This window comes from Phocoena phocoena, chromosome 10 (assembly GCF_963924675.1).
Source record: "Phocoena phocoena chromosome 10, mPhoPho1.1, whole genome shotgun sequence".
NCBI lineage: Eukaryota > Metazoa > Chordata > Mammalia > Artiodactyla > Phocoenidae > Phocoena > Phocoena phocoena.
Window position 1 is genome coordinate 13,103,393 of NC_089228.1, and position 15,701 is coordinate 13,119,093.

At 37.2% G+C, this 15,701-nt stretch overlaps 1 protein-coding gene across 1 annotated transcript in view; it reads right to left on the reverse strand.

Moving 5' to 3' along the window:
* The window catches only part of CNTN4 (contactin 4), a 326,068-nt gene that overhangs the window by 189,004 nt on the left and 121,363 nt on the right, over nt 1–15,701 (reverse strand). The window contains exon 4 of the mRNA XM_065886143.1: nt 1,269–1,466. Coding sequence (XP_065742215.1) covers nt 1,269–1,466 — 198 coding nt within the window. The remainder of the gene's footprint in view (nt 1–1,268; nt 1,467–15,701) is intronic.

A 15,701-nucleotide genomic window follows, 5' to 3' on the forward strand; every position in this document is an offset into this window, starting at 1 on the left:
GCCTGGAAAGCTCCTCCCTCTGATCTTCACAGGACAGACTTCTTATCATTCAGGTGTCAGCTCATGTCATCCCTTCAGAAAGGTTTTGCATGACAACCCTGTCTAAAGTAGACATTCCGCCCCACAGAACCTCTGTTTCATCATACTCATTTATTTATTACTATCTAAAATACTGCATTTTGGGTTTTGTTTATGTTTGGTTGTTTGTACCTGTATCCTCTGAACAATGTAAATGCCATGAGAAGGGGTCTTATGGTTTTTGTTCACTGGTGCCCAGAGTAGTGACTGCCACATAGCAAGTGCTAAATGAACACATGTTAAATGCATGAATAAGTAAATGAATGATTGAAATCTACATTATTTGCTCAAAAATTCAAGCTTGGTCTATGCTGTAAGGATGCTCAGACTTTCTCTGCAGAGGTGGTTTAAGAAGGCACCCGATACAGCATAGTTGAGGGGGAGGGGTCACACAGACATGACCTCCTGGAGAAAGTAATATATTTGAAGAAACTGGAAGGACCAGTATAAGTTAGTCAAGAGACCAAGAGAAGGAAGAGCATTTCAAGAAGAGGGAACAGAATACATATAAATACTCATCGTGAATGTACGAGGACTCATGGTGGGGAAAAGGCATGGTGCTATTAGAATTTGGCATACAAATCGGCAAGATTGTCTTCAAAATGCACACGATGAATTACCATATACTGTTATGCCATCCATCTAAGTAAGTAAAGTGAAATTCATATATTTTCTTGAAATATTCTTACCAAAGTGTGGGAAATTAAAACTTCTATCTCAAATAAGACTTCACATTCTTACATTTCACTGTGGTTGGAACTATGTCTTCAGTATCATAAATCCAGAAGTTATTTGGATAATTTAGAAGTTCTCTTTGGACACTGAATACTAAATTACATAGAATTGATTAATGAGCTAATTGTTTAACCTTCTACTTCATTTTGCCTGTGTACACAATTTAAGTGGAAAGAAACAAGAAATAGATTCCTTTGTTATTTATAGTCACCTAAATCCACATTCCATTCCTGTTGAGATTAGCAATTAGATTTCTAATTAGTCTTCCAAAATGGATTCATGGGTTTATTTCTTACATAAGTATAGGAAATACAGGTACTGAATGTAGAAAGCATTAAACTTTTCTTAAATTTAATTGACACAGTCAAGCTTTGCATGCCAATAACATAACAACCTCCTGAACTCAACCTATGATCACAAAAAGCAGAATTACGAAAATCCCTTTGAAAACTCACCATCATTTCTCAGTATTAGCGGTGTGGGTGGCCCCAGGACCTTTTGGTTTGTTACTGTATTTGTAACCACACAGGTATAATTTCCAACATCTGATTTTTCTACTTTGGCAATATACAGATTCCCAGTCTCTTGAGAAACGAAGCGGCGATTATCCTGATAGGAAGGGTATTCGTTGAAAATCCAGGCATAGCTCAGCTCTGAAAGCAAAAGGAATCATCATTACAAATATGTCTTTTGTAAGAACTCTACTGTACTCATGAAAGAACTGGTCAAGTTAAAAATTCATATTCCTGCCCAATGGTCCTTTTGCAGCAGGCTAAATATCAATAGGAAGTAATTACAGTCCCTTAAAGCATTTATAGTCTTCCTACCATCAGTCAGTGAGATTTTATTCCTATATGACTAGAAGGTACACTGATAGCCGATTAAGAGAAGTCCAATCTCTTTAAATCAAGGGAGTAAGTAAGCATTTATAGTTTGCTAACCATGTGCCAAGCACCATGTAATTACTTACAGAGCTAATGCTCAAATTACAGACCCAGAGAGTCTACAATCTTGATATACCCTGGAAACTATTTAGATCACTTCTTTCAATTGATAGATAATAATCATAATAGTACATCACGGTGCCACATACTTGCATAGTACTTTGCGGGTTTCCAATACATTTTATAGTTTCCCATTAACTGAGAAACTTTGGCACAGAGGAACAAAGTAACGAATCTAAACTCAGCCCTAGTTAGAGACAATTCTGAGTCTCAATCCAGTCTTTTCCCAATGCCTCTTACTCTTGATGCAAATTCTTACTCCTTTCTCACTTGTGAGGTTGAACTCCTTTCCCACTATTTTAGTGAGATGGGGATTTAATATTGTAGCAAATACTCACTAAACATACAATGACTGGTTGCCTGGTCCCATAAATGCAAATCTGTATTTTTAGAAAATTAGCTGAAAAAATTATTACATACGTAAGGGAGTGACTATAAAGTAGCCATCAAAGAGCGACCTTCTCACAAACACTTACTCATCCCAGAATGCCAGTGGGATGAGTGTAATGGGCAGTCATACCTGAAAATATTCCTTTGAAAGATCTAAGTTTTCTTAAGAGCTAGGTGAATGTTTTGTGAACGAGCACGTCAGCCCATGCTTTCAATTTCAGAAAAGAAACCTAAATGACAGTGAGCTTAAATGATTTGCTGCAGTGAACTACTGTGCTCTGAGGAAACCAAACTTTTTAGCTCCAGGCATTCCATGATTCCTCTCTTTAAAGTGTGATCCCCAGATTTGTTCAAAGCTGGAGAAGTGATATAGTACCCACTGGCACTGATTAGCCAACATGACCTGTTTTATTTTCAAAAGTTATTTTAGGCAGGAAGAGGAAGCAACTAGAGGCAAAGGGAGTCTCAGGTTTCAGAACTAGTTGGTTGTGTTCTTGTATGCTGCTCTTTATTATGATCCTGGCCTAAATTCTAAATGTATGGAGTGTCCTCGGAAAATGGCAGAAAGGTCACCTCAGCTTTGTATAGAGAATACTAACTATTGGAAAAGGCACTTGTTGTTCAGTACTTCAATGAGTCCCCAGTTGTAATTGGCCTCAATAACTGAATGTGCAATGGGAAACATATTCTGTCTTAAATAACCCACTGTTTGCATACAAAGGAGGAGTCATGCAGATTTCTTTCCCTTTATCACTGGATTATAACATTTCCGTAGCATTATTTTAGAGAGATATAATTATGTTTATATGAGAATAGCTAATCATTTTATTTACACATGTGCATGTAATTATAAATAATCCCATGCCGATGTCAAGAGGATACTCAGTGTAAATAAACAAGTGCTTCCCAAAAGGCTAGTTACTTCCTCAAGAAACTAACATCTGGGGGAGGAAAAGCCCCTCTAATAGGTCATGAAGAAGTACCATGTGATAAGGCAATTTCCCCATAAAAACGGGAGATTTAACAAACAGCACAGAGCAATGTACTCCTCTCTCAATTTGGTATGTGAGTTTCAGGAAAACAAAGTAATCTCTGAGCTTCTCAATTTTCTCATATGAACAATGAAGAGAACACTGCTTATCCCCTAATTAACTATAAGAGAGTTTTAAGAATAAATTAACATATCCAAAGTCACAAGGTATAAGTTAGAAAGTAATTTACCAGCAAAATATTAATTAACACACACTTCTCCAAGGAGAGTTATAATCACATATATAAACTGTATATATATATTTTTTCCTGAAGATATTTTCCAAAACTGTTGCTAGTGGCTAGTGCCACAAGGCTTTCTTAATTTTGTAGGAGAAGGACAGTTTAGTAACTAGAAAGTTGTATGGACCACGCATATCAGGAAAAAAGACATCTGCTTTGTTATTTTCCTAATTGGAGTAAAAAAAGAAAATGATGAGAAAAGCAAAACTCAAACCTGTATTCCATAAAGAAAGCCATTTCAATTTAAACACTCTCCCTTTCAATTTCTTAATCCATCAAAAGGGGATAATTAATAAATGTGATACAGGTATGTGGTGATGATCAAGTTACGTGAAAGCCCTCTGAGTCATAAGCACATCTGTATCATTAAAAGTTAATCATTTTTAAAGTAAATATAAGAACAAAAGTCAATGAACATGTTGTTGATCTATTTAAATTATTTTGGTTTCACTGATTTTGTTACTTAGTGCTTTAGTTGGAGATGCAAACAACCGTAAACATATTCTGCAGGATTTTCTAAACTGTGGTCCTTGGAATATTAATTCCCTGTTAATAGAAGTTCTCTACACCCCCGTCTACCTCAAATTTAAAAAGGTAACATGACCAAATGACTTTAAGAAGCACTGGATTAAGTAAAGTTTAACTGATTTAAAAATTTTTCCTTTCAGGACTTGCAAGAGGTTTTTAACATTCCAATGTTCCTCAAATTTCTTAGAGAGTATGTAAGCCATGCAAACTTATTTGATATAGAACTGCCTCCCAACCCCTCCACCCACACACTGTTTTTCTAAAAAATTATTAAGATGTCACAAAACCTAGGTTGGGAAACCCTGAACTAATGCAATGATTTCAATTCAAGAAATGGTAAGTATAATATAAAGCTTATTAACTGTATTACTTCAGTTCTGGGGAAAGCCATTAAGTTACAATAAACAACAGAAAACAACAAAACGTTGAAATAAAGTTGCAATAAGTTTCCGAAATTGTAATAGTAACATAACACTGTAACCATTTCCAATGCTGTAGACAAAGGAACAAACCATAGTTCTGAAGACAAGTCTCAAATGGATTGTGCTAAGGATGGTAACTAACATCAATTCAACATGCAACCTTTGTAAAATACTGTTGAACCCCAAAGTGCAAAGGTTAGCCAAAGAATCTTGGCTGGTGCACTGGTGAGATCACATTGAGCTAAACGCTGAGCCTCTTGAAGGGGGAAAGTCTCTAAAAATGATACTAATTTATTTTTCTTCACAGCAAAGAGCACTACCTGGAATACTGTATTTTTATTTGCCCACAACAATGAGTAAGGAGCATGAGTAATATAATATAATGATAATGCAGACATCAAAGCAGGGAAATATGTAGTAAGACTAAAAATTACACAACATATAACTTGTCTTATCTGTTCTTTTTAAAGGTATGAAAGAGGAACAAAGCTGAAGGCATCACACTAAATTCAAACTATACTACAAGGCTGCAGTAATTAAAACAGTATGGTATTAGCATAAAAACAGACACACAGATCAATGAAAGAGAATAGAGAGTCCAGATATAAACCTATACATATATGGTTAGTAAACTTACTACTAAGGAGCCAAGAATATACCATAGGGAAAGAACAATAATTTGGTAAATGACATTGGGAAAACTGGACAGTCACATACAAAAGAATGAAACTGGAACACTACCTTGAACCATACACAAAAGGTAACTCAAAGGGGATTAAAGATTCAAATGTTAAGACCTGAAACCATAAAACTCCCAGAAGAAATAATAGGCAGTAAGCTCCTTGACATGGGGCTTAGAGATGACTTTCTGAATGTAACATCAAAAGCAAAAGGTAAAATAAGCAAGTGGGACTGCATCAAACTAAAAAACTTCTGCACAGTGAATGAAACCATCAATAAATTGAAAAGGCAACCTACTGATTGGAAGAAAACATTTACAAATCATATATCTGCTAAGGTGGTTAATATCCAAAAGATATAAAGAACTACAACTAAGTAGCAAAAAAAAAAAAATCTGACTAAAAATGGGCAGAAACTTCCTGTTGGCTGTTTGGCCTGAGGCGACTCAGCACTGGAGCCTACCCAGCTCTTTTTATTTTTTTTTAACATCTTTATTGGGCTATAATTGCTTTAAAATGGTGTGTTAGTTTCTGCTTTATAACAAAGTGAATCAGCTATACATACACATATATCCCCATATCTCTTCCCTCCTGAGTCTCCCTCACTCCCACCCTCCCTATCCCACCCCTCTAGGTGGCCACAAAGCACCAAGCTGATCTCCCTGTGCTATGTTGCTGCTTCCCACTAGCTTTCGGTTTTACATTCGGTAGTGTATAAATGTCCATGCCACTCTCTCACTCTGGCCCAGCTTACCCTTCCCCCTCCCTGTGTCCTGAAGTCCATTCTCTAGTAGGTCTGTGTCTTTATTCCCATCCTGGCCCTAGGTTCTTCATGACCATTTTTTTCTTTCTTTTTTTTAGACTCCATATACATGTGTTAGCATACGGTATTTGTTTTTCTCTTTCTGACTTACTTCACTCTGTATGACAGTCTCTAGGTCCATCCAACTCACTACAAATAACACAATTTCGTTTCTTTTTATGGCTGAGTAATATTCAATTGTATATATGTATCACATCTTCTTTATCCATTCATCTGTCGATGGACGCTTAGGTTGCTTCCATGTCCTGGCTATTGTAAACAGAGCTGCAATGAACACTGCGGTACATGAATATTTTGAATTATGGTTTTCTCAGGGTATATGCCCAGTAGTGGGACTGCTGGGTCGTATGGTACTTCTATTTTTAGTTTTTTAAGGAACGTACACACAGTTCTCCATAGTGACTCTATCAATTTACATTCCCACCAACAGTGCAACAGGGTCCCCTTTTCTCCACACGCTCTTCAGCATTTATTGTTTGTACATTTTTTGATGATGGCCATTCTGACTGGTGAGAGGTGATATCTCATTGTAGTTTTAATTTGCATTTCTCTAATAATTAATGATGTTGAACATCCTTTCATGTGTTTGTTGGCCACCTGTATATTTTCTTTCAAGAAATGTCTATTTAGGTGTTCTGCCCATTTTTGGATTGGGTTGTTTTTTGACACTGAGCTGCATGAGCTGCTTGTAAATTTTGGAGATTAATCCTTTGTCAGTTGCTTCATTTGCAAATAATTTCTCCCATTCTGACACCCGGCTCTTTGGTGGGGCTAATGGTGGACTATAGGAGGGCTCACACCCAGGAGTACTTCCCAGAACTTCTGCAGCCAGTGTCCTTGTCCCTGCAGTGAGCAACAGCCATGCCCTGCCTCTGCAGGAGACCCTCCAACACTAGCAGCCGTGTGGCTGACAGGGTCTTGGTGCTTGGGCCGGGTGTCAGGCCTGCTCCTCTTAGGTTGGAGAGCTGAGTTCGGAACACTGGTCCACCAGAGACCTCCCAGAACCATGTAATATCAAATGGCAATAGCCCTCCCAGAGATCTCCACCTCAACGCTAAGACGAAGCTCCGCTCAACAACCAGCAAGCTACAGTGCTGGACACCGCATGCTAAACAAATAGCAAGAAAGGAACACAACCCCACCCATTAGCAGAGAGGCTGCCTAAAATCATAATAAGGTCACAGACACCCCAAAACACACCACCAGATGCGGTCCTGCCCACCAGAAAGACAAGATGCAGTCTCATCCACCAGAACACAGGTACTAGTCCCCTCCACCAGGAAGTGTAAACAACCCATGGAACCAACCATACCCACCGGGGGCAGATGCCAAAAACAACGGGAACTAAGAACCTGCAGCCTGCAAAAAGAAGACCCCAAACACAGTAAGTTAAGCAAAATGAGAAGACAGAGAAATACACAGCAGATGAAGGAGAAAGGTAAAAACCCACCAGACCAAACAAATGAAGAGGAGATAGGCAGTCTACCTGAAAAAGAATTCAGAATAATGATAGTAAAGATGATCCAAAATCTTGGAAATAAAATGGAGAAAATACAAGAAACATTTAACAAGGACCTAGAAGAACCAAAGAACAAATAAACAATGATAAACAACACAGTAAGTGAAATTAAAATTTCTCTAGAAGGAATCAATAGCAGAATAACTGAGGCAGAAGAACAGATAAGTGACCTGGAAGATAAAATAGTGGAAATAACTTCTACAGAGCAGAATAAAGAAAAAAGAAAGAAAAGAATTGAGGACAGTCTCAGAGACTCCAGAGACTTCTGAGAGTCCCAATATTCGAATTATAGGGGTCCCAGAAGAAGAAGAGAAAAAGAAAGGGACTGAGAAAATATTTCAAGAGATTAGAGTTGAAAACTTCCCTAATATGGGAAAGGAAATAGTCAATCAAGTCCAGGAAGCACAGAGAGTCCCAAACAGGATAAATCCAACAACTATCAAAAATTAAATACAAAGAAAAAATACTAAAAGCAGCAAGGGAAAAGCAACAAATAACATACAAGGGAATCTCCATAAGGTTTACAGCTGATTTCTCAGCAGAAACTCTCCAAGCCAGAAGGGTGTGGCAGGACAAATTTAAAGTGATGAAAGGGAAGAACCCACAACAAATATTACTCTACCCAGCAAGGATCTCATTCAGACTCGACAGAGAAATTAAAACCTTACAGACAAGCAAATGCTAAGAGAATTCAGCACCACCAAACCAGCTTTACAACAAATGCTAAAGACTTCTCTAGGCAGGAAACACAAGAGAAGGAAAAGACCTAAAATAACAAACCCAAAACCATTAAGAAAATGGTAATAACAACATTCTTATCAATGATGACCTTAAATGTAAATGGATTAAATGCTCCAACTAAAAGACATAGACTAGCTGAATGAATACAAAAACAAGACCCATATATATGCTGTCTACAAGAGAACAATTCAGACCTAGGGACACATACAGACTGAAAGTAAGGGGATGGAAAAAGACATTCCATGCAAATGGAAATCAAAAGAAAGCTGGAGTAGCAATTCACTTATCAGACAAAATAGACTTTAAAATAAAGACTATTACAAGAGACAATGAAGGACACTACATAATGATGAAGGGATCAATCCAAACAGAAGATATCACAATTGTAAATATTTATGCACCCAACATAGGAGCACCTCAATACATAAGGTAAATGCTAACAGCCACAAAAGGGAAAATCGACAGTATCACAATCATAGTAGGGGAGTTTAACACCCCATTTTTACCCATGGACAGATCATCCAAAATGAAAGTAAATAAGGAAACACAAGCTTTAAATGATACATTAAACAAGATGGACTTAATTGATATTTATAGGACATTCCATGCAAAAACAACAGAATACACTTTCTTCTCAAGTGGTCATGGAACATTTTCCAGGATAGATCATATCTTAGGTCACAAATCAAGCCTTGGTAAATTTTAGAAAATTGAAATCATATCAAGTATCTTTTCCAGGCACAACGCTATGAGACTAGATATCAATTACAGGAAAAAATCTGTAAAAAAATACTAACACGTGGAGGCTAAACAATACACTACTAAATACCCAAGAGATCACTGAAGAAATCAAATAGGAAATCAAAAAACACCTAGAAACAAATGACAATGAAAACATGATGACCCAAAACCTACGGGACGAAGCAAAGCAGTTCTAAGGGGAAGTTTATAGCAATAAAATCCTACCTCAAGAAACAAGAAACATCTCATATAAACAACCTAATCTTACACCTAAAGCAATTAGAGAAAGAAGAACAAAAAACCCTCCAAAGTTAGCAGAAGGAAAGAAATCATGAAGATCAGATCAGAAATACATGAAAAAGAAATGAAGGAAACGATAGCAAAGATCAATAAAACTAAAAGCTGGTTCTTTAAGAGGATAAGCAAAATTGATAAACTATTAGCCAGACTCATCAAGAAAAAAGGAAGAAGACTCAAATCAATAGAATTAGAAATGAAAAAGGAGAAGTAACAACTGACATGGCAGAAATACAAAGGATCATGAGAGATTACTACAAGCAACTCTATGCCAATAAAATGGACAACCTGGAAGAAATGGACAAATTCTTAGAAAAGCACAACCTTCCAAGACTGAACCAGGAAGAAATAGAAAATATAAACAGACCAATCACAAGCACTAAAATTGAGACTGTGATTAAAAATCTTCCAACAAACAAAAGCTCAGGACCAGATGGCTTCACAGGTGAATTCTATCAAACATTTAGAGAAGACCTAACACCTATCCTTCTCAAACTCTTCCAAAATATAGCAGAGGGAGGAACACTCCCAAACTCATTCTACGAGGCCACCATCACCCTGATACCAAAACAAGACAGAGATGTCCCAAAGAAAGAAGACTACAGGCCAATATCAATGATGAACATAGATGCAAAAATCCTCAACAAAACACTAGCAAACAGAATCCAACAGCATATTAAAGGACCATACACCATGATCAAGTGGGGTTTATCCCAGGATGCAAGCATTCTTCAATATACGCAAATCAATCAATGTGATACACCATATTAACAAATTGAAGGATTAAAAACCATATGATCATCTCAATAGATGCAGAGAAAGCTTTTGACAAAATTCAACACCCATTTATGATAAAAACTCTCCAGAAAGTAGGCATACAGGGAACTTACCTCAACATAATAAAGGCCAAATATGACAAACCCACAGTCACCATCGTTCTCAATGGTGAAAGACTGAAACCATTTCCACTAAGATCAGGAACAAGGGTGCTCACTCTCACCACTATTATTCAACACAGTTTTGGAAGTTTTAGCCACAGCAATCAGAGAAGAAAAAGAAATAAAAGGAATCCAAATCAGAAAAAAAGTAAAACTGTCATTGTTTGCAGATGACATACTACACATAGATAACCCTAAAGATGCTACCAGAAAAGTACTACAGCTAATCAATGAATTTGGTAAAGTAGTAGGATACAAAATTAATACACAGAAATCTCTTGAATTCCTATACAGTAATGATGAAACGTCTGAAAGAGAAATTAAGGAAACACTCCCATTTACCATTACAACAAAAAGAATAAAATACCTAGGAATAAATCTACCTAAGGAGACAAAAGACCTGTATGCAGAAAACTATAAGACACTGATGAAAGAAATTAAGATGATACACACAAACAGAGAGATATACCGTGTTCTTGGATTGGAAGAATCAATATTGTGAAAATGACTATACTACCCAAAGCAATCTACCGATTCAATGCAATCCCTAACAAATTGCCAATGGCATTTTTTATGGAACTAGAACAAAAAATCTTAAAATTTGTATGGAGACACAAAAGACCCCGAATAGCCGAAGCAGTCTTGAGGGAAAAAAAAGGAGCTGGAGGAATCAGATTCATTGACTTCAGACTATACTACAAAGCTACAGTAATCAAGACAATATGGTACTGGCACAAAAACAGAAACATAGATCAATGGAACAAGATAGAAAGCCCAGAGGCAAACCCATGCACCTATGGTCAACTAATCTATGACAAAGGAGGCAAGGATATACAATGGAGAAAAGACAGTCTCTTCAATAAGTGATGCTGGGAAAACTGGACAGCTATATGTAACAGAATGAAATTAGAACACTCCCTAAGACCATACACAAAAATAAACTCAAAATGGATTAAAGACCTAAATGTAAGGCCAGACACTATGAAACTCTTAGAGGAAAACACAGGCAGAAGACTCTATGACATAAATCACAGCAAGATCTTTTTTGATCCACCTCCTAGAATAATGGAAATAAAAACAAAAATAATGAAATGGGACTTAATGAAACTTAAGTCCAAACTTAATTTAAACTTTGTCCACTTTAAATTAATGGACAAAGGATTAATCTCCAAAATATATAAACAGCTCATGCTGCTCAATATTAAAGAAACAAACTACCCAATCCAAAAATGGGCAGAACACCTAAATAGACATTTCTCCAAAGAAGACATACAGAAGGCCAAGAAGCACATGAAAAGCTGCTCAACATCACTAACTAGCAGAGAAATGCAAATCAAAACTACAATGAGGTATCACCTCACAGTCAGAATGGGCATCATCAGAAAATCTACAAACAACAAATGCTGGAGAGAGTGTGGAGAAAAGGGAACCCTCCTGCACTGTTGGTGGGAATGTAAATTGATACAGCCACTATGGAGAACAGTATGGAGGCTCTTCAAAAAACTAAAAATAGAATTTCCATATGATCCAGCAATCCCACTTCTGGGCGTATACCCAGATAAAACCATAATTCAAAAATACATATGCACCCCAATGTTCACCGCAGCACTATTTACAATAGCCAGGTCATGGAAGCAACCTAAATGCTCATCAACAGACGAATGGATAAAGAAGATGTGGCACATATATACAATGGAATATTACTCAGCCATAAAAAGGAACGAAATTGGGTCATTTGTTGAGACGTGGATGGATCTAGAGACTGTCATACAGAGTGAAGTAAGTCAGAAAGAGAAAAGCAAATATCGTATGTTAACGCATGTATGTGGAAACTAGAATAATGGTACAGACGAACTGGTTTGCAGGGCAGAAGTTGAGACACAGATGTAGAGAACAAACGTATGGACACCAAGGGGGGAAAGCCACGGGGGTGGTGGTGTGATGAATTGGGCGATTCGGATTGACATGTATACACTCGTGTATAAAACTGATGACTAATAAGAACCTGCTGCATAAAAAAAAAATAAAATTCAAAAAAAAAAAGAAAAAAAACTACAATGAGGTATCACCTCATGCACGTCAGAATGGCCATCATCAAAAAATGTATAAACAATAAATGCTGGAGAGTGTGTGGAGAAAAGGGAACCCTCTTGCACTGTTGCCGGGAATGTAAACTGATACAGCCACTATGGAGAACAGTATGGAGGTTCCTTAAAAAACTAAAAATAGAACTACCATCCGACCCAGCAGTCCCACTACTGGGCATATACCCTGAGAAAAACATAATTCAGAAAGAGTCATGTACCACAATGTTCACTGCAGCTCCATTTACATTAGCCAGGACATGGAAGCAACCTAAGTGTCCATCAACAGATGAATGGATAAAGAAGATGTGGCACATATATACAATGGAATATTACTCAGCCATAAAAAGAAACGAAGTTGAGTTATTTGTCATGAGTGGATGGACCTAGGGACTGTCATACAGAGTGAAGTAAGTCAGAAAGAGAAAAACAAATTCCACATGCTAACATATATATATGGAATAAAAAAAAAAATGTTCTGAAGAACCTAGGGGCAGGACAGGAATAAAGACGCAGACATAGAGAATGTACTTGAGGACATAGGCAGGGGGAAGGGTATGCTGGGACAAAATGAGAGAGTGGCATGGATATATATACACTACCAAATGTAAAACAGATAGCTAGTGGGAAGCAGCCGCATAGCACAGGGAGATCAGCTCGGTGCTTTGTGTCCACCTAGAGGGGTGGGATAGGGAGGGTCGGAGGGAGACATAAGAGGGAGGAGATATGGGGATATATGTATATGTATAGCTGGTTCACTTTGTTATAAAGCTGAAAGTAACACACCATTGTAAAGCAATTATAATCTAATAAAAATGTTAAAAAAAAAAAAAAGAAGGGCAGATCTGAAGAAGTATTTTTCCAAAGAAGACATACTGATGGCCAACAGGCACATAAAAAGACACTCAACGTCGTTAATCATCAGGAAGATGCAAATGAAAATCACAATGAGCTGTTATCTCATACCTGTTAGAATGGCTATTATCAAAAGGACAAGAAATAACATGCATTGGAGAGGGTGTGGAGAAAAGGGAACCCTTGTGCACTGTTGGTGGGAATATAAATTGGTGCAACCACTATGGAACACAGTATGGAGGTTCTTCAAAAAATTAAAAATAGAACTTCCATATGATCCAGCAATCCCACTTCTGGGTATTTACGTCAAGAAAACTAAAACACTAACTTGAAAAGATATCTGTTCCCCCATGTTCACTGCAGCATTATTTACAATAGCCAGGCATAGAAACAACCTAAGCGTCCACTGGTGGATGAATGGATAAACAAATCATGTATAAATATAAATACACACACAGACACACATGCACACACACACACACACACATATACAGAGAATGGAATATAATTCAGCCATTAAAAAAGGATTAAATCTTGCCATTTGGGACAACATGGATAGACCTTGAGAATATTATGCTAAGCGAAATAAGTCAAAGAAAGAAAGATGATTATCACATGATCTTAGTTAGATGTGGAATCTAAGACACAAAGCAACAAACCAACAAACCAAGTTTATAGATATGAAGAACAGATTGGTAGTTGCCAGAGGCAGGGGGTGAGGTAGTAGGAGAAATGGGTGAAGGGCATTAAAAAGGTAAAAAACAAACTGAATTTATAAAATCTTAAAACAAAACTCCCTAGCAGAACATATGTATATGTATAGCTGATTCACTTTGTTGTAAAGCAGAAACTAACACACCATTGTAAAGCAATTATACCCCAATAAAGATGTTTAAAAAAAAAAAAAAAAAAAAAAACTCCCTAGCAATTCCATTACCTCAACATAGTAATAGCTATTGTTCGGAATACCTTTTCAATTCTTGCCTATATGCCTGTAGGCTTTTCATGATTTTAACCATAGCTTAAATTTTATTAAAGAAAAAAAAAAAAGGGGAATTCCCTAGCAGTCCAGTGGTTAAGACTCAGCGCTTTCACTGCTGAGGGCCCAGGTTCGATCCCTGGTCAGGGAACTAAGATCCTGCAAACCACACGGGATGGCCAAAAAAAAAAGTGTTTTTTAACAAAGCAAAAAGCCAACAACAACCAAACAAAAAATATGACAATTCTGTGGCCTCAAAAAGGTAAGACTGGAGAGTCAGAAAGTGGCAAAACAGACTACATCTTAGTCCTTGTACCTACACTCCCATTCCAATGCTCCCTCCCAAAGTAGTAAAAGCTTTTGAAGCTTGAAAGCAAGGAGTTAGTATTGTTATAGTACTCATGAGACCATGCAGTTCTCCCCTAAGAACCAGTCTATTTTTATCAGAGCAGAACATTAATTCACTGGGTTATATGAAATGCTATCCACATTCTGAAAAAATAAAGCCAAGTAAGTAAAACAAAATAAATGCTCATGTGCTGCAAAAATGTATCCCACTCCATCTGATTTCCTTAGGGACTTTCATGCAATATTTACACTTGTTCAAACTTGACAGATTTCTTTTGATAAGTTTTCACACACTAATTGCTCTGAAAGTGACAGACAGTTCCTGTCCCATTGGCAATTTTTATCAACTGAGTAAACAGATACTTGGAATGCAATATTTAATAGATTGTGAGGTTTCTGATGCTCAACTGAAAAATACTGAGACTGGTTAGAATGTGATAGCTATTAAGGCAGAAGGACCTAGGGATGGTTTTCTAACTCGTAGCATCTAAGTCTATAGGAAATTAACTATGAAACATCACCCTCTTAATTGGTTCCTTTTTCCGTATCTTTAAGCCAACAGTGAAGGATGTTTATTATTTTTAAAAGAAGACATCAATCAAGGAATTTCAAATTCAGGTACTCATTGAGCAAGTTTACCCTCTGATCAGAGTCCTCAAGATGAATGCTCTTAACTTCACCTTGATGCTGCCTAATTTCTTTCTAGAGTTACGTTATGTTGCACGACATTCTGAGTCATATCCCAAGGGGTAGCAAAGATGTCAGTTTTCAAAGATACCGTTCTTAATCCTCAAAGTTTTAAATTTGAAAGGGACCTAAGTCCAACCCCTGTGATTTTACAGATCAGGAAGCTGAGGCCTAGAGAAATTACATGCCTGGATGACAGGCACACATTTGATAAGTGGGCAGAAATGGGATGATGGGGTAGTTGCAATATTCAGATGAGCTAGTTCTGTTAGCAAGCCATATGTTCCTCTCAGGATTTAATCTGGAGCTAGAAGAGATCACTTTTCTTTATCTGTAAATTTAAAGAGTAGAATTAGATGACCTCTAAGTATCTTCCAGCATTAAAATCCCATGATTTTATAAGCACACCATCAAATCCAACACCCTATTTTGACAAATAAAGAAAGTGGGATCCAAAGAGACCCAGTAACTTGCTAAGATTCACACAGGTAGTTTATTGGCAGGTCAAGAACTAGAACTTTTATACACACACACACACACACACACACACACACACACACACACAAACAGGCATACGCAC